The 22,620-nt window shown below is 46.9% G+C and overlaps 2 protein-coding genes across 2 annotated transcripts; one reads left to right on the forward strand and one right to left on the reverse strand.

Annotated features, from left to right (window-relative positions):
* Positions 1-3,159: 3,159 nt before the first annotated feature.
* Positions 3,160-9,517, reverse strand: LOC117865153 (probable protein phosphatase 2C 21). Its single transcript, XM_034749284.2, has 11 exons — positions 9,469-9,517; positions 6,988-7,130; positions 6,804-6,867; positions 6,169-6,274; positions 5,849-5,972; positions 5,282-5,404; positions 4,986-5,172; positions 4,792-4,868; positions 4,656-4,708; positions 4,135-4,189; positions 3,160-3,834 (listed from the first exon to the last, which is right to left on the reverse strand). Exons 2-11 carry the CDS (start codon positions 7,111-7,113, stop codon positions 3,487-3,489), a joined length of 1,263 nt encoding a protein of 420 aa, XP_034605175.1. The 5' UTR covers positions 7,114-7,130; positions 9,469-9,517; the 3' UTR covers positions 3,160-3,486.
* Positions 9,518-10,205: 688 nt separating this feature from the next.
* On the forward strand, positions 10,206-13,569 carry LOC117840787 (cationic amino acid transporter 9, chloroplastic). The gene is made up of 8 exons (XM_034721324.2): positions 10,206-10,579; positions 10,921-11,330; positions 11,582-11,758; positions 11,868-12,092; positions 12,199-12,375; positions 12,468-12,704; positions 12,949-13,038; positions 13,187-13,569. The coding sequence occupies exons 1-8, from the start codon at positions 10,240-10,242 to the stop codon at positions 13,331-13,333; spliced, it is 1,803 nt and encodes a 600-aa protein (XP_034577215.1). The 5' UTR covers positions 10,206-10,239; the 3' UTR covers positions 13,334-13,569.
* Positions 13,570-22,620: the final 9,051 nt, after the last annotated feature.

Below are 22,620 nucleotides of genomic sequence, written 5' to 3' on the forward strand. Positions count from 1 at the left end.
GATGAGAAAAATGATTGCAACAAGATGGTATTTTCCAGGCTAAGATATATCTTAGATTTTTTGTGTGCATGTGAGTAACGTGGAGCATGGCTCGTACTACCTCGATGGAGGTGCAGCGGAGGGCAATGAGCGCCTACGAGTGAGAGTGTTACCGTCGATACATTTATGCTCATGACGAGTAGTGGCGGATGCAGCCGTGAACTTGTAAGTGGCTCCCTCTTCTTCCTCCTCCATCCTTCCCTTCTCTTCTTTTTCCTTCTATCTAAAAATTATGGAAGGGATTAAGGTGGCTCATTATCCGAGTAGCAGTAGGGGGGCTTGAGCACTACCCACCTCACCGCTAGATCCGTAGCAAGCCGTTTCAAAGCTTTCGATAGTGACCACATCGGCACAGCCGACGTCTGTCTCATTTCTCTCAGCATGGCCAAAGCAGTCGCTATCTTCTCCTTCAATTCCAGTCCCATCTCTCCACATCAGATTATGAGAACAACATCATCTTGTACAGCTGTCGCGCCGTGGGTAGCTGCTCCGTGACCTCAACCTCTTGACGATTTAATCCAGATGGGTGAGTGCGGCCATGGATGGCTGGATTAGGACATCTAAATACATCAATGATCAACCACAAGTGTAAGATATGGTTGGCACGAATTGAACAACCCTGCCGTTTATTTTAATTTTTTTTAAAAAAGTACTAGAAGTATACAATTATGCTGCCATTATTGATTGGGTCCAACTGTCACGCGACAATTCCGTTTGCTCACACGCTTGACTCTTTCAGTTAGGGTTTGGTCCCTCGCCTATCCGTCCACGTCAGCTCTCAGGCAGCAGGCGTACGCTTGTCGCGGCCTCGTCCTCGTGTTGGGTGGGTGGCCAGTGGCCACGCCCGTTCGATTGTTGGCGACGAAAGCCAGCGTACGCGCGCACCAAACCACTTTAACCACAGCTTGCAATTCCGTTCCAGTTTGGAGGCGGAGCTCGATCGGCACGCCTGTCAGCCTGTGGCCGGCTGCGGCGCCGCGCTGCCGTCCGGGTTGGCCAGCTGACCATCGCGGCCGTTTTTGTCGGTGGGACGGCAGCCGAGTCGCATCGCATCGAAGAAAATCGGATCGATCGGCCACCAACTCTCGGATGGTAACAAAGCGACGAAGTGGCTGTTTGCGTTCGGCTGATGCCTGCCTGCGAACGTGCGATGCAACAGCTGCACTGCTGCCGGTGTCGAGGTAGCTGGGCCTGGACGCCTGCTGATGTTGATTAGTTCAGCTGTGGCTCTCAGATAGAGTACTTCTGGCTGGTTCGTAGTCGTAAGTCGTAATTCGGAATAAATACGTACAAGTTCGAGTCAAGGATACAGACTGGAATCAACAGCGCTGCCTAACCGAAAACATTCTGCAGTAGTGTTCAGAGTTCACTGCTACCGTCGCAGCGTTCGCCCAACGCATTGCCCGTGGGCACTTCTGCTACCCCTCCCTTCTTTCGTAATCTGCATGTTGAACTGAGCCAGGACTCTGTTATGGTTCTGACGAAATCAGCAGGCAAAGAGCCACTGATTCAATTGAGATGATGGCTCCGTCAGAAAAAGAAACACTTCAGACACGAGCATACGATTTCTAAACGCAAAGAGAAAGAAGTCAACCGCCTCGAGGACGGTGGAATTCCGCGACCGCAGGGGTCGAAGCGCTCCTGATCCGTCCAGGTCCAGCTGCGCAGGAAGCCACGGACCACGGTGCTGCTCGCTCGGGGGAAAGCCGGCCTGCCCTGGAGTTGCGGTGGCGCCGTCGCCGCGCCAACGCCGTCCTACATCCTCACTCGGTGGCGATCAGCATCCCCGAACGAACTATGGTCGCGGGCGACGAGCGCGGGGGCGGACGGGCGGCGGGCGGCGCCTGAATAGTTTCAAATGGACCCCTTATTTGGATCCAAATATTTTCATATAGCCCCTAAAGCTACATATAACACCCTAATTTGGATCGCGATCCGATTATTTGCGATTAGGACCCTACATTTTGTATCTAGCCCCCTGGTTGGGGTCCGCTCCTTACCACCGTCTTCCCCGCCGATATCGACAAGCCCCGTCGGCCCGTCCCCCCGCCTAGGCGCCTACCGATCCCTTGCTCAAGCCCTGGAACTAGAACTGCCCCCACCAATCCTAGCCACAGCAAGGACAGGGTGGCGGCCGTCGATCTCCAACTCCGACGAGACGAGGAGTCGGGATGCGCGATCGATCGGCAGCCAAGTTGGGCGCGCACGTCCGCGGAGGTAGCTCATGTCGCGCATCGGCGCGGGCAACGCACCTCGTCAGAGTTGCCAGCCCGCCGGGCTGCATCTGGTGGTGATCCAGGAGCTGCCGCGCAGGACCCTGTTTCTTGTTAGTTTCTTCCTTGCTCTCCGTGGCCATGGCCGGTGGAAGCTGGCGGCGCCGTGGCGACACGAGGAGAGGTCGCATGGAGGAAGGGAAGGGGTTTAACCAACGCCCGGGACGCGGCGGCGTCGGCGAGCCACGGCGGGCAGCGGAGGCGGCGGCACGGCCACGACCAGGGGTGGACGGTGCACCCCCTGGGTCCCTGCCCGTGTCGAGGTAGCTGGACTGGACGCCTGCCGATGCCGATTTGTTCTGGCAGGTTTGTAACTCGGCATAATCAATACGGATTGAGTTGGTGTCAAGTACTAACAAGGATACAGTCTGGAATCGACCACCGCATTGCCAACTGAAAAAATTCTGCAGTAGTGTCTGCTTCTTCGTCAGGGGTTGCCAACATAATGGTTGCTCAATAATAACAGTAGCGCCGTGCGCCGCCATTTCCAGAGTCCATAGTCCGAACCCAGCATCAGGTTTCAGGTTTCGCTTGAGCAACCCATTGATCCACGAAAGAATAAGGAGTTCAGAGCTTCAGATCATTGCGCAACTCTTTCTCACGGCAGCTTTCGCTTGAGCGAGATGAGCTATTGCAGTGTTTGGATACCTCAAGGAATCAGCTGGAACGCATTGCCAGTGGTCACTTCTGCTACCCCCCCCCCCCCCCCCCCCCCCCCCCCCCTCGTGGTTTGCATGTTGAATTGTGCCAGGCACAAACACTGATTCAATTGAGATGGTTTCGTCTCAGAAAAGAAACACTTCAGACACGAGCAAATGACATATACACCACAAACGATTTGTAAACGCAAAGAGAAAGATATCAACTGCAAACTCGATTAAGCATCTCCAGGATTCAGATATCACAACCACCAAAGGTGCGTGCGTTCAAGTGGTTCTCAGGCAAAATCTCCATCCAGTGGAACTGGAACGTACCCAGGCAGCAGAATACACTACTACTACTAGTGCAAGAGACTAAAACGGGCATCATCCTAAGCAGTGGCATCACACCACCAACTCTGTCTGTCTTCGACGACGAGGGGAAAAGAAAGGGGAAACAGCGCTGTAGCTGAACCTGCAAATCCCAGGAGCTTTCTTCTCTTGCCCAGGGACTCCAAAACTCTCTGCCGCGACCATCAGTCTTCCGTTATCTCATGGTCAGTGAGGAGGGGCTGGTCTTCACGGCCTTCAGGTTGTTCATAGACCTCGTGTTCCTCTTGCTCTTCCAGTGCGGCTGCTGGAGCGTCGTAGCTGTTGTTGCCGTTGCCACCAGACAAGTTCTCTTCCGGTGCTTGTGGCGGGGCGCCATTGTTGTTTCCATTGCCACCAGACTCGTTGCTGTTCCCGTTGTCACCAGACAAGTTCTCTTTCGGTTTGGGTGGTGGGGCTTCCATGAACTGAACCAGTATGGCGGTCACGTTGTAGGCAGCTAGCTCACAATGATCACAAAGTCTCCTACAGATAGTGCGCAGATTAGTTGTCCCCTGCATCAATTAGGGACAGCACAAGTTAGCAACCATTTTTCTTCAACGAAACAAATCTAACAACGAATCAATTGAAGATAAATCACAACCCAAACATGCTAATTCCATGATTCCATCCAAGTACCAGGTCAAGCAGATATTGAAGAAAGGATATACACATATTCAGTAGTAAATGTTTCTACGATTAGGCGAGGTATTTTTTAATGCACCCTATAAAATTTTATCCATCCAGTACGAAATTGCTTTCTAATGTATCACACTATCATGGCATAGAGATAACATGAGGTGGAAAGAACTCACGGCTGCTAATTGGGAGCGTATAAAATCAACCACACCCTGACTTGTCAGAAAGGTCCTGCCGAAAGAAAACAAGACACAATGTTAGCATGGAGATAAAGGCAACAAATTTAGGGGGTGAAGTGTGTTATCAAATTATACCGGCGGGTAGTCGTGGATGAGTCTGCAGGATCTATATAGCAGATTGCGGTAAAGTTGAGCTTACTACTTTATCAGAAATGAATGACATTTAGAAGCACCAGTTAACCTAGGGATTGAGCATTTTTCTATGTGGCAACTTAGAACACTCCAGGGCAATTACATGTAAACAGCTTAATGAAGAATAACAAAATTTAATTCAAGCCGCGCACAATTTAATTGGAGGAAAATGTACAGATCCCCTCTGGATAAATACTAGTATCTTAGAAGAAACAAGATCGAAAGCTACTAAATGCCACATAGAGTTGAATATTTTGCACTGTCTTTGAACCTAGGATCAAAAACAATAAGCTAACCACTTCTGAAATATTTTGCTGAGGACTTACCAGATACCCTCACTTACTATGACAAGGAACTCAACATCATTGGTAATACCCATCTAACAAAGGGGAGGTCATTCCATCAGATGACACCCAGAAAAATGTGTATAATTAGTTCTTAGAACAACTGTATTACACTTACAGTGATAACTTCTGGATTACATGTCACCATTTGGCGTTGATAATTCAAATTCTTGCTATTCTTGAATGCAAAATAGCCTAAAAGTGTCAAAAAAAAAACATTATAGTGCTATAGATGATATGCAATGTCCTACAACTTGCCCTGAAGGATAGATTATATACAGATGAGCAAAAGGAAATCGCATAAGACTATACCAATCGCTCTGGAGTGAGTTAAGATTCCATTAATCCGAGCGGTACCCGACCCTCGCTGCTGGAAGAATCCTTCTGCTTCTCCTGGTAGTTCAACAACCCTATCCTTGATTACTTGCCCCCCTGCTCTTTCAATTCTCCGTCTTTCATTCCGATTTTCTGGTTTGTGATCGGTGGTTAATTCAATTGCCTAATTGAAACAAGCATAGGTTTTAGGCACCACTTGAATGCATTTGTTATGAAAAAAGAGGACGCTAGTTAGATTCAGCCAAACATTTGACAAGAAACAAATAATATACCTGACCATTCCTTGAGATTATGCAACGAGAATGGCCAGCATTTCCAATAATGATCTTGTAGCCTCTAATGGCAGCTACACATGCTGTGCATCCTGACTCTTGTGGCGGTATGTAAGGGGGAGGCTGGGGAAAAAGATTCCAAATGATGTATTCACACAATACTAAAATCTTATAAAATAAGGGATTGCGAGAAATGGTGTGCTAGATGAAAGGATAGAACAATATGAACGAAATGATGAACTTAAAACAGTGAAGTGTGCAATATCTCACGTTAATTTCAGCAATGGGGTAACAAACACGGTGCAATGAGAACCGAATCAGCATTTGGCCTCCAACTCAAAAAACCAGGCACTCAATGTGGCTCTAATTGAAGCTTGGTGCTAATGATGCCACTTTCAACTCAGAAGCACACCTTGAGAAAGAACAATGTATCCTCTATACAATAGCTATTCCTACCAGTTCTTTTTTATAGATAATAATATGCATCATATCAAAGGGCTGGCGTTTAGATTAACCCCCTCTACAGATGTATGATTAAAGAACCAACATTCAGGAGTTACAATTTACCTGTGTGAAGGGCCAACGGTAAGCACAACTACAAGCCTTGCGAAAGAGACGTTGTATCGGACCACTAGGAGCACGAGGAAGTAATTTCTTCCATTCATCTGACAGTTGCAACAGCTCATCCATTCTGCAGCAAAGTAAGCAGGAACAGCAGTCACATATCTCATACTAGCACATGTAGCAAATCTAACTATGAGCAAGATGGGCATAATATAGTCCGTCTGAACATCCACTGCCAAAAAAGGTACAGAACTAACGTATTCAACGGTTATTTTTTTTTGAACCATAATGTAATCAACGGTTTATTTTATCAACAAAATAACCTGTAAAACGTCATCCTAATTGCACCATTCAGATTGTGTTTATAGAATGGATGGTTGCGAAGCTCATTATGAAATTGTGTTGCACATAACAATGCCACTTCAACACCTGAAACAGGAAAAAGAAACAGCTCAGTATTTAACTACATTAGTAAATGCTTTTTGCTAAAACAAAACAGAGGGATTAATAATACTCCCTCCTTTTCTTTATGTAGGGCATATTAGTATTTGAAATGTCCTTGAAAGCAAAATTTGACAATTAATTTCTATTGGAATATATAATCAACCGTATTAAAAGATATGTGAACTATAAGTATATTGATAAACTTTTAGCCACTAAACATGCAAATGTTTAACTAATTGTTGGTCAAAACTAACAAAGTTGGACTATAAAAATCCTAATATATATGCCCCATAAAAAGAGGGAGCGCTACTGTTTCCAGGAGACTATATACCAAAGAACATCCATAGTTAAATGCCCAAAGTATACATGAAGGCAATTTAACAAACACATGCAAACAATCTATATTTTCTGGACTATTATGTATAATGGGTTAAACAAATGCCTGAAATGTTCAGTTATGCAAATAGCTGACAAGTTTGATTTTTGTTACAAAAGATGTCAGTCAAGATAAAACCTTCATCGCCATCATAAACACCAAAGAAAGATGTGAGGTTATCCAGATTTGGGACAGCTGCAAACTACAGAATAAGAGGTAAAAATAAGGGTTAGTATTTAATCCCAATCAGTAGAAATTCAAGCACATATATATGTAGAGCTATTCTCACAATAATCTTGCAAAGGACCGGTAGAATACTCACAGCAGAAGCAGATTGTTTCACGTTCTTGCGCCGAATAGTTGATACTCCATAACTAATTTTGGCATTTTCTCCTCCTTCGGTAAGCTGTTGAACCACAGGTTCTGGACGGCTGTTGGATGCACCCATAGGGATTGCCTGTTTTCCTGAATTTCTAGTGTGAAAGTAACATCAATAAATAATTTACCAACAATGTCAGAGAGGAAATAAATTAAATATGTTGACACTACACTGCGTATGGAACGGACACTCAGCTCGACAAAACAAGAACTAAAAATATAAATTAGCACGAACATTTATTGTATATAGAACTGGAATTAGATTGCAAAAGAAATATATATCTATACATGCAACTATAGCAAAGGTCGATGCTTAATATGTCATTCCTTGGCCCAGTGGCTCTGTAATTTGCAAGAAATGAATTAGGTAGGACAAGGTAAAATTTCAAATTATTCAGTCAAAGTACCCTGACTATATTATGGGATGAACATATGATATGTCAATAATATAAATAAGGTGCAATAGTGATTGCCCCTAAGATTGTATTGGACAATTATACTAAATGTGACTCAAGCTTTGTACTAACAAAATACATACAGCTATAATGTTATATCAAGGTTATTTTAAAGCCAACAACATAGATACAACTACACCAGCACATAAAGCTTGAAGTGTGAAAACGAGCAGACATAGTTAGAGCTAGATAACAGATGAGAAGGAACCAGTCATTTGTTTCAAAAGAAAAAAAAAGGAACCAGTCAGTCCTAAACAAGAATCACGAAGAATGGTCACCAGTTCAATCAATCGTGAGCCCAAAAGAAACTCAATGTTTTGTTTCAGAAATAAACAGCTTAGGCTGTTGAACTTGCAGTGTGCATTACCATCACGCAAGCAGTATTGAACAGAAGAAATACCATCTCAACAATATGACACTGCTCAGTGAACACCGCGTGTGACAGAGAAAATAAAAATATGTCAACAAACAAGAAGGCACCATTCAACCTTGTAAGAAACCCGCATCAAGAAATGCAGACCTCTTTGATGCAAATTGAATCAAATGTATTGGCATCAAGGGAATGCGACATGCAGAGATCACGTTCCTCGTTCTTGCACATCAAATTAGTGCACAATATGAAGAACGAACAGAGATAGTACATCGTCCACTAGTAAAGCCACATAAGGAACAAGATACAAGACGCTCTTAGAACATCATCACAGAAGATTGAAGCAATAAAACAAGAGGCTCTGAAGGGATAGAGAAACAGCAGTGCAAACCCTTCACATCGTGAAAGGAAATTCCCATTTCTGGAACGCACCAAAAAGGAAAACAAAGTGGATATAGAAATAGTAAGACGCTGATGCCCAGATTGGTTGCATCATTAACAAGAATCCCACGTGCAGAAATTGCCACTTCTTGAACGCACCAAAAGGGAAAATAAAGTAGTAAAAAAAAGGCAAGATAAAGAGATACCGGCAGATACGAAGAACATCGCGTTCTTAGAAGCCGGAAATACACAACAAGAAAAGGATGGCGATCAAGATCGAGAGCACCATGTTGGAAACGATGAGACAGATCACCACGGTAATAGCACGTATCGGTGATCATTGGCCTCACCTCCCAGAAAATCACCACCAACTTCGAAACCAACAGCACCGACAAAGAATAGATGGATACATCAACGAAGGGGGATTGCTCACGAGCAAGTGAAGTCGAAGAACAGAGGCGAACAGAGATCACAACTGGGTTCTCGGTGCTCGTTCGCCTCTAACTTCAAAACCAAACGGCTGCAACAAACACACGGAATCAACTGCAAGAACAGAGAACACGATGGAAGCGTGCGGCGTAAAACCCCGCAGAAGAAGCCTCAAGACTCCAGAAAAAGAGAGGAAAAATCACACTACTTTTAAGCAGCACTCGGTGAACCAGGAACAACGAGAAAATCGAACAGCACCATCGAGCAACACACCGCCACCATCACCACCAACAACAACCAAACGAGGGCTCGCGCCTCCGCCAACGGAAAAAAAACGCAACAATGCAGGACCAGGTGAGACCGAAGAGCAGAGGCGAGCAGAGGTCGCCATGGGTTTTCCTCGGCGCACGCACGCCTCCTCTCCTCCAACAAAAGCACCACGAGATTCAGAAACAAAACAGCAGGAAGCAACGCACGCACGCGCGGATGCAATCGCAAGCACGCAGGGCACAATCGAAGAAGGAGAGCGCAAAACCCCCCCACCAAAATACGGCGCTAGATTCACGAAAACGAGTAGCAAAACCCCAGCGCACCCAGCAAAAACGAGAAGAGCAGCAAGAGCAACACCCACCAGTACACCACCACCACCACCAAGAGCAAACGGACGCTTCGATCGGAACAACGGGGCGTGGGATGCGGAATGGGGTTTTGGGGGAAGAAGACGAGGGCGGAGAAACCCCGAGAAGGGAGAGGGGGAGGAGTGGGTGGGAGGGAGGGACGCCGATCTCACCTTCACCTTTTGCTCTGCTGCTGCTGCTGCTGCTCTTGCGAGAGCGAAAGCGGTTGTTCTTTTGCATGCAGCGAGCGCACCCCGCAGGCTCTTGTAGTACTCGAGCCCGTCGCCCCGCCCGCGTCTCCACCGTCCGATCGCTGGCCGCGCCTGGGCGCGCCTGATCGGACGCTCCGGAACGCACTTGCTCTTCGGCCCACGAGGTCCCCACGCCCGCCCCGGGCCGCCAGACGGGCACAGCTGGAAGGGCGACCACGTGTAGGTGCAGACGCAATCGCATTGCCGTCACCGCCGGGCCCGCTTGGCAGGGAGGGAAGAATCAAGGCTTCCGAGAGGTTCCTTGCCGGTCGCGTCGTCGCCGCGCCGGTCTTCGGTTGACGAGTGGGGACCTCCTTCCGCTGCACTCCCTTCTCCGGCTTCCGCCTGGTCCGCCATGGCTGGATCCAGCGCCGCCGCACGTAGTCGAGCTCGGGGCCGCCGGTCCGGTGCCGCCGCTCGGTTGGTTTGTAGCAGCTAGAAGGAAGTTTGGAGCTCGGAAGCCAACGGGCTGAAGCCTTTTATGAGAGCAATGAAGCCCATTTAGCCACTGGAAAATTATACCGTGTAAATGGATTGAAGCCCAACTCCAACACATCCTTTACAGCCCAAGAGCGAAGGAAGAATGGCAGCCCAACCGGGACCATCCCTCTACCAAACCCCCGATCGGCGCGATCTTCCAACCAATCCCCCGGCGAGTGGCGGGGCCACGCCTCCGTCCGCTTGCTCCTCCTCATGACGCAAGAGCCGACGTCACTCCTCCCGGTCTGGGCGCTGATGCTAACGACGCGAAGGCCCAAGTCGCGACGCCACCAGCTCCCCATCTCCTCAGGCGCCATGGAGGAAGCCGACGACCACAGGCCCTCCTCCTCGACCGGCCGCCCCTTCCTCTCCGGCCTCTGCTCCGCGGCGCTCCGCCGCAAGCCCCTCGGCGCCCACGCGTCCGCCGCGGCCTCCGGCGAGGGCCTCGTGCGGCAGCTCGGCGTCCTCGAGCTCGTGCTGCTCGGAATCGGCGCGTCCATCGGGGCTGGCATCTTCGTCATCACCGGCACCGTCGCCCGCGACACCGGCCCAGGTCAACACAACTTGCTCCTCTTCCCACTTAGAATCGAAATTGGACAGTTCTACTGTTACTCCGTCCTCGGATACATTTTTTTACTAGAGTTTGGAGTGGATCAACAACTTGTTGGTCTCAGCGCGTAGTAGAATTTGCAATGACATGAAAAAAATTGGTGGAATCACTCATGCGATTAATAAATCATCCGAGAATTGCATGACCGTTTAGCTCCTTTAAATGCTTGGATTGAAATAGTTTATTTATAGATTGAATTGAACTGATACTTTACTTGCTTGCATGGCGATCTCCCTTCGTTTAGTTTCTGCTGAAAATAACACGAGCATTTCAAATTGAAACAGGTGTTACGATCAGTTTTGTTCTTGCTGGAGCTGCGTGTGTGCTCAATGCCTTGTGCTATGCTGAACTCGCATCTCGATTCCCTGCTGTGGTTGGGGGAGCATACCTCTACACATATGCGGCGTTCAATGAGATCACTGCCTTCTTGGTTTTCACCCAGTTGATGGTGGATTACCATATTGGTGCGGCAAGCATTGCTCGTAGCTTAGCGAGTTACTTTATCCAATTCTTGGAGCTGCTCCCATTCCTGAAGGGCCATATTCCAAGCTGGATAGGACATGGAGAGGAGTTTTTCGGTGGTATCGTATCGATTAATATATTGGCCCCAATTCTTCTCATCCTATTAACTGCAATTCTCTGCTATGGTGTGAAGGAATCATCAGCTGTGAACACTTTTATGACTACACTGAAGGTAAGACTGCTTGCGTGCTAAAGTTGTTTTTTTCTTCACTACATGTAGCTTACACATTGTGAATGTGGGTAAGTGAACAGGTTGAAGTGGCTAAGTGGCTTTTTCATGTAACATCAGTGTTAAGTTTCTAAGTGAGACATTTTGTACAACGTTAGGTTTTAGTATTTTTCTCATGATATCACATTCATGTTTGGGAGGTTTTATTCAGTGTTTTGGACTGATGCAACGATGCACCTGTTTCGGTCATGCAGATAGTCATTGTTATAGTCGTTGTATTTGCTGGTGTGTTTGAGGTGGATGTAACAAATTGGTCACCATTTATGCCAAATGGTTTCAAATCTGTTGTGACTGGAGCAACAGTAGTCTTTTTTGCATATGTTGGATTTGATGCAGTTGCTAATTCTGCTGAGGAAGCCAAAAGTCCACAGGTAATGAGTAGCCTCACTTATTTATTACCTAATCTCTTTATGGCCATATTCTGTTTAGTGTGAAGTGCATTTTAACTTTCTTTTCTGCTATGCAAACAAACTTTTTCAGAGGGATTTGCCCATTGGTATCTTAGGAAGCCTTCTAGCATGTGTTCTATTATATGTTGCTGTATGCTTGGTCATTACTGGAATGGTGCCATATACATTACTTGGTGAAGATGCTCCTTTGGCTGAGGCTTTTGCTGCTAAGGGGCTGAAATTTGTTACTGTATTGATCAGCATTGGTGCTGTTGCTGGACTTACTACAACACTTCTAGTTGGATTGTATGTTCAGGTATACGGTATACCTCCTAGCTTCTTAGGTATCAGTATCAGATTCGTAATTATTCTTCAATCAAATTGATCAACTTGATGAGCATCACCTCCTTAATTTTAAACAGTCACGTTTGTATCTTGGGCTTGGAAGGGATGGGCTGCTACCTTCAATATTTGCTAAAGTACACCCAACAAGGCATACTCCTCTGCACTCTCAGATCTGGGTTGGCTGTGTTGCCGCAGTCATGGCAGGTCTCTTTAATGTGCACATGCTCTCTCATATTCTTTCTGTTGGGACCCTGGTACGAAACTTCAGTAAATATTTCAACTTGAATATCTCATTCCAGTCATATTAACTGTTAGATTTTTAACCCTTCTATCTTTCTGGGAGCAGACCGGTTATTCAGTTGTATCAGCTTGTGCGATCACATTAAGATGGAATGACAAAGCAACTAGTCGTCGCTCCCTTGGAATTATGTCAATCTGGCAAGAGGGTGTTCTATGTCTTGTCATAGTTGCTCTTTGTGGTTTTATAGTGGGACTTTGCTATCGATACAACTATGCTATTGCCTTTATGGTAGTAGCGTTCCTGATAGCTATTGCTGCCAGTTTCGCTCTCCAGTTTCGTCAGGTAAATCCCATGTATAGCTGTCTGTCCTATAATTATCAGGTTTCGCAAATCCATGTAATCCCATATGCATGTAATGATCCATTGTTTCATGCTGGATAAATCACACTATTAGTTTTGCTGTTCGAAACCATGGATAGAGCTGCCATGTGCTAAGATTTAGACGCTGATGTAAAATGTTCAGTCTCAACTCTCAATTTGCTGATATATTGTTTTCTGCAAAACCTGACCTGCCATGTATTCCCAGGTCTATGTTGATCCGCCTGGCTTTTCTTGTCCTGGGGTACCGCTGGTTCCAGTTATCTCTGTTTTCTTCAACATGGTCCTGTTTGCTCAGGTTTGCACTGCTCTACATGTTCGCTTTGCTTTGGTTTCAGTCACAGATTTCAATACTAAATAAATACATCCCTTTCTGGTGTTGCCTTGATGACCATTATTTACTACCAAATTCTCATGACGGATGGCATTGACACTTTGTCGCGCAGCTACATGAAGAAGCGTGGTATAGATTTGTCATCCTGAGTCTGATCGCCGTGGGAATTTACGCGGGCTATGGTCAGTACAATGCTGCCCCTTACAGCTCGGACCACTCATCTATTGGTTACCACGGAGTTCCTTCTGAAGCTCCATGAGCTGTGGCAAGCCTCTAAATTCTTTGAAAATACTGTACCATAAGATGGGACCCAACTGTGTTTCTCCTGAAATATTGCACAGTGCATACTCTATAGTTATGTATGTAGACAGTGAGTTTCTTAGACTGTAAAATGATATGTTGTAGTGTCCGTTCCTTAAGGAATGCCAAGTGCATAGAGTTTTGCCCAATAATAAAAAGAAAAGAAAAGAAGGAGCTGTGGATACATTACTTTCAGCAACTCTGTCATGCACAGCGTATTTTGTGTATGCCGTGAGGAGCATCAAAAGTTGCTGGGCCGCCGCCGCTGCTTTGTTGCTGGGCCTCGCTCCTCCGCACTGTGGGTGGTGAGCTCAGCGTGGGTGGTCACTTCAGTCATTGACACACAATTCGCACGGCGCGAGCCCGTTGGTTTCGAGGCCGTCGGATTCCAGTTCCACCACCGCCGGGGACAGAGGACGGCCGCCTCGTCCTTTCGCAGTTCGCCACGGCCTACGCGCGCGCGGCGGGAGCTAGTTCTCGCGAGTCACGATCAGTCGACCACCGTCGGCTTCGGCCCTCCATGGGTCGGACGCCCTTTCCGCCACTCCGGCACCGGGCCAACACGGCACACGGGAGTGATGGCCATCATTGCAGTTGCAGTTGCGGCCAGTGCAAAAGAGCTCTTTTACTGTACGCTACCACTCAATAATATATAGTACGTAAAATATCTAATAAATAATAGTAAAAATAATAGTAAAGGTAATTTAGTAATTATTATTTGATTAATTGCGGATGGATCAGTTTTTTCGGCCCGCCTCTACACGTTCACTCGAATTTTTATCCAGGACGCCGTTGGTGCCGGCGCCTCCCCGTGCCGCCGTTGGAGTCACGGGCGGCGCTGCCGGCCGAGACGCCCCAACAGAGGGCAGCACCTCGGCCCGTCGTGCCCTGCCCGGTTGCTTGCCGTCCTGCCCGACTTTTTTATTTTTTAGTCCTTTTTACGAAAGATTCTCACAAATACGTCCCTGGCGGAACCAATTCCAAAAATGGACCCTTAGCTTGGCGTCATCCATATTGGCGCCAAGCTTACATGTCTCGGCGCCAGCCATCCTGGCGCCAAGATCCGTGCGCAGCTGCTGATGTGGAATCCGACGTGGTGGGGGCTTGGCACCATCCATGATGGCGCCAAGCCTTGGCACCGTGGATCTTGGCGCCAAGCTTGGCGCCATCATGGATGGTGCCGAGCAATTTTGCCTCCTGGCGTTTCGAACAAGAAACAAGTATAATTATTCTGAGGAGTGTGCAACAAACTGCGCTCTAGTTCAACTCGTTAGGATGTGGGCTTCTTGTCTTGAAGACTTGAGTTCAACACAGGGGTTTGAACTCAGGTCTTCAGGATAAGAAGCCCACGTCCTAACCAATTGAACTAGAGCATAGTTTGTTGCACACTTCTCGGAATAATTATACTTGTTTCTCGTTCGAAACACTAGGAGACAAAATTGCTCGGCGCCATCCATGACGGCGCCAAGATGCACGGCGCCAAGGCTTGGCGCCATCATGGATGGCGCCAAGCCCCTAACACGTCGGATTCCGCATCAGCAGCTGCGCATGGACCTTGGCGTCAGGATGGCTGGCGCCGAGACGTGTAAGCTTGGCGCCAGCGTGGATGGCGCCAAGCTAAGGGTCCATTTTTGGAATTGGTTCCACCAGGAGTGTATTTGCGAGAATTTTTCGTAAAAAGGGCTATAAAAAAAAAGACGGCCGTCCTGCCGACTCCCCTTGCCCGGTTACTTCCCGTCAGATCTCTGGGTTCTTTATTTTTCCTGGTTCAGTTTCCATGTGTTTGTCAGATTCGACAAGTAGTGGTAACATGAAATGATGGATTGATCTGAATGAGGAATCAGGTGACATTCATTGCCTGTGCCCAGTATTGCGGTTTTTACCAGTGCCAGAACATTCTTGCTTCGAATATGATAGAGTTGTAGTGTGAAGAATGTTCGTTGATTCATTATTCGACACCTAATATCTATCATCCATTCATCCTTAATACTTTTGTCACTGATACTTGAACCAGTTTCTGTTACTGTTAGTTTAGAGGTGAAATGTTTCTACCTGATTAAGGGTTGTTTGGATCTTTAGTTCGGACTAAAATTCATGTCACATCGAATATTCGGAGGCTAATTAGGAGTACTAAATATGAACTAATTCTAAAACTAATTACACAGATGGAGGCTAATTCTCGAGATGAATCTATTAAGCCTAATTAATCCATCATTAGCACATGTTTACTATAGCACCACATTGTCAAATTATGGACTAACTAGGCTTAATAGATTCGTCTCGCAAATTAGTCTCCATCTGTGCAATTGGTTTTCTAATTAGTCTATGTTTAATACTTCTAATTAGTATCTAAACATTCGATGTGATAGGAATTTTAGGAGCTCCTAAAGAACCAAACGAGACCTAAGATTACTAGGCCTAAGATTACTAGGATTCACCTTAGATCATGTTGTCATTTGGAGCACTAACAGAATTATAAGTGCAAGTCTGAAAGAATTAAATTAGCCAAAAAAATAGCCTGACGCTTGTTAATAGAATGTCAGCAGGCATAGCAGTGTTTCATCAAAGTAGATATTTAACTATCTTATGTCAGAATTTATCAAACTTTCTGAATGTAACTTATGAAACTGAAACTCTGATGGTCCAACATGATGGTTCTAGCATTTTTATATCTGTAGCATGTGTCATGAACTGTTAGTGTTGTTTATATGCTGCCTGTCAATATTGTGTTGCCTAAGATTTTTTCCCTCGCATAAGGTACCTAATGTATCAGTGTTACATGTGGCATTCTACAATTTGTTAGTCTATTCTTAAACTAAAACAAAACATATGTAACCAGCAGGACGACTTGCTGTAGGAGGTTGGTGGTCATGGCACAATAATATTCTGCAGCACCGAAGCAGCCAAGGAGAGAGTACAGAGACACTGAGATATGGAAGACGAGGCGGAGTGTAAGTGCTGAATCCCACGGTGTTGTACTTCCATCCTTGGGAGGCGATGCAAGAAGTTACCAGTATGGTTCGACTCTAGTGATCATCAAGAAGTTACCAGTATGCCCCAAGTTCCTTGGTACGTAGGAGGGCAGGCGTTAATGTATTGTGATGCCTTCTGTTAGCCAAGAACTCATGACCTTAATTCTGGTTAAGGGAAGAACACTGATGCAACTTTTTTTAGAGATAAGTTGATCTAGCTGTTGAACCATTGATGCGTCAACTGAACATGTGTAAATAGTATAAGTTTAGGTCTCCTCCTAGCTTCATTGTCTAGAAATATAATTGGTTCTTATCAACGGATCAGTGAGCATTTCTTTCCAAGGCAGTAAGCACATCACCCATTCACCCTCATCGTCATCGACGTGCATGTTAGCCTGGCGGCTAGCTGTTCTTCTGGACGGCGAGCTAGTACGGCAGCCTAGCGGAGAGAAAGAAGAGACTCAATGACGATAGACACTTTAGAAACCTTCTCAGCCTGTATAACTTGTGTTCGTGTCATTGTTTTGCTGTTAGAGCTTACAAACCAATGGGACTAAGCTTGGCACAGTGGGTCAGTGGCCAACTGGCCATGAGAACTGCCTGCACAAATATGCATGATCCATGCAAAGAGCCGTCCACCGTGAACGCCGGCACGAGGGATGCAACGGCGGCCACGCACTCAGAGGGTGCTCCCTCGTCAACGACCTGCCGTCGTGGTGGCCATCCTCGCCGACCACCAAACCGTACAACAACAGCTAGTGGGCGTCCATGAGGAAGAGGCGACGGACCTCCTCATGGGAGCGTAGCCCCCGGCGAAAGCAGATGGCAGGAACAACTTGCCGCCGTGGAGCGCCGCCGGCTCGGTCCGCTAGGTAGCGCTGCCATGCCGCCGCCGTTTTCGAGCATCACCGCTCTCCACTAAACGCCACTCGCGCGAACTTGCCCGGATACGGCCGCGCTCCGACCGGCGCAGCGCCGCTCGACTGCTCGATCCTGCTCGAGCGGACCCACCCTTCCCGCTGGTGACCGCTGCTCGCACGGGCCCGCACGTCACCGTTGACCCACTTCCCCGTCGCTCCTGTAGAAACGCACGGCGCCGCTCTCCATCCTACCCGCCGGTAGCGGCGGCGGCCGCCGCCAGTCACATGAGAGGACGAGAGAGGTGAACGGGGAGAAGTGAAATTCCCAATGAAACCATCAAAAATTTTGCTGAATTTTTTTTTCAACAATTCTGTTCCAATAATACCCTTATACTGCCCATACTACTTAGTATGTGAAGTTTTCAATAATATATTATTAATCTCAACCGTTACTAATACTTTTCGAACAATTTAGTATAACTTAGTATTGTGAACCGTGAAATAACGAGCAAAACGGCGAGCGAAGCTAATCAAGCGAGGTGACACCCACTGCCCAGTGAGGCCAGTGCAAGTGTGCTACTATTCGAGCGTCGCGTCCAGCTAGCGCTACCGGCCATTCCTACCACATGCCCGCGCACATGCGCGACGCATCATTAACACCCCCACCGGTGGCCGCGCCTGCACCATGGAGCACCTAATCCCCTTTGCATGCGTGGCGGTGGCGCCCAGTGCCCTGGTATGATAGCCCCGGAAGCGCGGACGACACGCACGCATCACATCGCATCCGGGGCAGATACCGTGATAGAGACACGCAATTAATCTCCTGCACCTGCCACGTAAAAAGATAAGGCGCGCCGGTAAGCAGCAGCCACAACATAAGCCAGCAATCGCTAACAGCTGCTTCTTCTAACAACTGCTCCCAGCCAGCTAGGCGGACTGCAAGCAGCTGTGCTGCTATTTTGGCATGCAGCCGCTCAAATGAGCTGCAGCGACCAGCAGGCCGAGGGAATACTGTATGATGCAGCAGGAGGGTATATCCCTCCTGCATCATACAGTATTCCTTGTGCACTACACGACGGTACAGTACGTGTATGCGCAACTGTGCGTGCCCGTGAACGCAGGACCACGCCGCGTTTGCGTGAACAGAAACGACGGGAGGCTGTAACCTGTACTGGCAGCAGTAGTTGGAACTGCCACTCATGGAACTGCTGCATGAGCATCAGTGGCCACTAACCCTCCGTGGAGGGGCAAGGAAAGCCGACTTTTTTGTTTTTTTTGTCCTTTTTCGGAAAAAATCTCACAAATAGGCCCCTGGCGAAACTAATTCCGAAAATGGACCCTTGGCTTGGCGCCAGGCTGGCTGGCGCCAAGGTATAACGTCTTGGCGCCAGCCGTCCTGGCGCCAAGGCCCCCACACCGCGCGACCAACGTGGCACCGGCCCGCTGACGTGGCGCGGAGGCTTGGCGCCAAGATCTGTGGCGCCAAGCCTCGGCGCCAAGCCCCCTGCCATATATAACGCCCCTTCTTCCTGCCCGAGAGTTCCTCCCTCATTATTCTCTACTCTCTCGGGTTTTACTCTCCCTACTTCGCTCTAGACTACGAATCGACATTGTAGGTTAGGAAACTTTCATTTGATCCGTGGATCCTGAAGAGCAAGGTATCCTCTCTCCGTCATACCTTTTTTTCACATCGATTCGCTATATATTTCTTGCATTTTTGAACTTAGGGTTTCATGCAAATGTAGGATGCCGAGGCGTGGAAAAGCTAAGAAACTAAGGTAATCTCAACGCCCGTAGTTATGTTATATACTCATTGTTGTGGATCAAATGAAAAAACCTTAATTGTAGGTTTATTCTTAAGTGCGTTTGATTCATAGAACCAAATAAACAAAATTGTAGTTATGGCGCAAAGAAGACCGGAAATGCGTTCGATCCATTGCCTCTGCCTAGTGGTGTTCCAGTGCCGATGTGCTTTTGCGGCGATCCTTGCAAGGTAGCCAAGTCCGAAGAACATGCCACGTATAGGCAGAGGTATTGGATGTGTTCCAACTTTGCGTTTGAACCTACACTTCGTCAGCGCCGCATTAACATGTTGGTAAGGAAATGTTGTTGTCTTATAATTATTGTTCATAATTTTTTTGTTTTATAACAATTGCATTTGTTGTAGACCCCTCCACCGCTATGTGATTTTGAGCAGTGGATCGACACTGAGATCGATCCTGAAGATAAGGAGTTTTTGGAGTATATGATGCGCTGGGATGCAGAGAGGAAGGAGGTGTACGAGAAAAGACTCGTAGAGGAGGCTGCGGAAAAGGAGCACAAGGAAGAGGAGGAAAGGAGGCGGGTTGCTGCGAACAGGGAGGAGAGAGAGAAGAAGCTTGAGCGGGTACGCCGAGCAAAAGCAGCGGTTGAGGAGAATCCCGATGCCTTAAGGAAGGGAAAGTGGCCTCGTTGCACTCAGTAGCCATATTTAGGTTCTAGTTCTATGATTTATTTATGAACAATATTTTCTACTGTGAGACTTTTATTATGTTGTCATGTAATAATGCACTTTAAGTAAGGACACGCAATTTGTAGACGACATATGTTCATTTTGCGATGTAATGCATTTCGAAGTCGTAGTCTACTGAAATATCCGTAGAAAAGAAAAATGGTAATTGTTAGCAAAATTTCGGCAGAATTTCCCCTACTTGTTGATGCAATCCATACAAAATTACGAGATGAATAGTGAATATAAATACAAGCATAGAAACATAGAAGCATATGACACAAGCATATGACACATTCAGAATAGAATCCACAATAGTTCAGAATGAAAGTCCTTATATATACAAATAGTCCATATGATACAAAGTTCGCAATCAGAGTCGTCACTGCCTCCTAGTCTTACCCTTACCCTTGTGACCAAGGGCGTCGGTGCCTGGAGTGTAAGGAGAACGTGGACGACGTAGTCTAGTACCCCCTACAACCTGTGTAGGCTGAGTCAAGGGAGCCTCCTGGAGCTGAGACGGGCCAATCTCCTCGGCCCTCTGCTCATCATCGTCGTCATCGTCGTCGTCGTCGACTTCCTCAGATGCAATTGATTTCGAACCTGAGGGGCCTTGGCTGGACGTACCGACGCCTGGCACGCGAAGGGCTGGAACGTGGACGTCTCGCGTCGTGGCAGTCCTGCAACCACAACGAGCAGCGGCACGACGAAGCCGATTTGACAATCGCTGTAGTAGTAAAAACAAGTTACACAAATGAAGAATGTAACGTATTAATAAAGAATTAGAATGAATAATTTGAGACTTACCTCTAGGACGCTCCGTACCTCGGGGTCCCTAACTCGTGGACGGATATGCTCTATATCTCTAACCGAGGTTTGTAGGGTACGGCCCTGCAACAAATGACTAAGTCACTAATGCAACAAATGACTAAGTCACTGAAGCAACAAATGTCTAAGTCACTAAATGACTAAATGATTAAGTCAGATGATCACTAAGTCCTTCTCTAACTATCTAAATCTCTACGTAACGTAACATAGAACATATTGTTCTTGCACAGCATGAAGTATGCCCTGATGCCTATCGGATATGACGCCAACCTCCCTACCAGGACCAACCACATGTATCCGGACTAGTCTTAAGAACCACCCCCAACTGTCATTGTTCTCCCTCTCAACCAATGCAAATGCCAAAGGAACCAACATATTGTTCGCGTCACAAGATATGGCTATAAGTAGTGTGCCTCTATATTTGCCAATCAAAAACGTACCATCAATAGAGAAAACAGGACGACAATGCCTAAAAGCTTGCACAGACTGAGGGAAGCACCAGAACGCACGCCCGAATATCTGCCTCCCGTCCTCCTTCCAAGCATTTGGCTTTGGGATGTACTCATAATGCATGCCTGGATTCACCGCTTTAATTGCATTAAAAAGAACTGGCAGCTGCTCGTACCCAGACTCCCAATCCCCATAAATCATCCTCCACGCTCGCTGCTTAGCCCTCCAAGCTTTACCATAAGTTATCACATATCCTCCATAAATCTCCTCAACAGTTCTTATAATTGTTCTCACTTTCATGTTAGGTTGTTCCTTCAATATTCCCATCAATCGCTTCGCAATGAGGGTAGATGTTAGCTGCGGATGTCTCACCGTAAGCTCATGGTCAGCACAATTGTGTGGACCGACAACTTTTGTGATCTTCCACTTCCCGGTGATATTTTGCTTTCTTGCACAAACCCTCCATGGACACCGTTCCTTGTCACACACAACTGTGTAACGGCGCTCCGCATATGAATGCAACACTTTATACGGTCTCTTCCGTATCACCGCAAAGGCTTGCAACCATCTCTTCAATGCAGGAAGGTCCTTAAATACCCGACCCTCCTCAATAACCATACTAGGACCAGCTTCAGGAGCTTCTAGGAGGTCATCATCACGTCCTTCTGCAAACACCTGATCGGAAAGAGTCAGGTCGCTAAACTCGTGAACTATCGAATCACGACGTCCGGGGAATATACGCCTAAACATCTCAATATCACTCTCTGTCATCTCTCCAACAGGACGATCATCATCAGAATCAAGATCCACTCCCATCTCGTATGCATCTTCATCATTCAAAACTTCAACACTATTAGAGCCACGCAATCCATCTCCACATTGCACTTGCGCATCAACTAGAGGCACATCCACATTTTCTGGAATATCTCCTGCGCCATCAAGTACAAATATGAGTAAAGAATAAGTGGATGGAACGAATGGATTATCTCGTATCAATAGAAACCGGTGAGACACTTACTCGGATCATTCTGAGTGAAAAGGAACTCATTAGGAGAGTCCGCCACATCATCATCAATCCGACAACCATGTCCAACTACTTCATTAGGGGCAGATTCAGCATCGGGAATAGTAGGTGCAACATCCACGTTCATAACAGGTTCTGGGACGGGAGGATCGAAATGTGCCCGTTGACCCATTGGTCGGGAAAACCGACGAGGATTTCGATCAACTCCCACCGGACGAACAACCACTTCAACACTTGGGGAATGACCATTCATAACCGTCCTCACATATTTCTCCCACTGACCTGCACACAGAATTGGGACTATCTTCCTTTGAATGTTGAGAGGGGAACCTAGGTGAAGTATGCCCTCGACTATGATTTCATTATTTTCATGACAATGTAACTCCTCCCGAGCCCTTGCAACCAACTCACTAAACGATGGTTTCTCATCGAATATGACAACCTCGCACTGCATGCCAACAAACTTAACACATCCATATTCATCCCTTTCCACAGTGCCTCCGTAATATATGCTCACTACGTTCTCCATCTAGTATATCAATATAACGACGCACAATTCATTTAGTCCATAATAAATTAAACATTCTAAGCTACTAAATACAACTAACTAAATATGTCACATAT

The sequence above is a fragment of the Setaria viridis genome, chromosome 1, assembly GCF_005286985.2.
Source record: "Setaria viridis chromosome 1, Setaria_viridis_v4.0, whole genome shotgun sequence".
NCBI classification, from domain to species: domain Eukaryota; kingdom Viridiplantae; phylum Streptophyta; class Magnoliopsida; order Poales; family Poaceae; genus Setaria; species Setaria viridis.

Excerpts from the sequence above, each read along its gene's own strand:
- LOC117865153 (XM_034749284.2), bottom strand. The coding sequence starts at position 7,113 with ATGGGTGCATCCAACAGCCGTCCAGAACCTGTGGTTCAACAGCTTACC. Across the intron at positions 6,868-6,987 it reads TGAAACAATCTGCTTCTGCT|TTTGCAGCTGTCCCAAATCT; the intron begins GTGAGTATTCTA and ends CTTATTCTGTAG. Across the intron at positions 4,190-4,655 it reads ATAGTAAGTGAGGGTATCTG|GACCTTTCTGACAAGTCAGG; the intron begins GTAAGTCCTCAG and ends TTCTTTCGGCAG.
- LOC117840787 (XM_034721324.2), top strand. The coding sequence starts at position 10,240 with ATGACGCAAGAGCCGACGTCACTCCTCCCGGTCTGGGCGCTGATGCTA. Across the intron at positions 11,759-11,867 it reads AGGAAGCCAAAAGTCCACAG|AGGGATTTGCCCATTGGTAT; the intron begins GTAATGAGTAGC and ends AAACTTTTTCAG. Across the intron at positions 12,376-12,467 it reads TTCTTTCTGTTGGGACCCTG|ACCGGTTATTCAGTTGTATC; the intron begins GTACGAAACTTC and ends TTCTGGGAGCAG.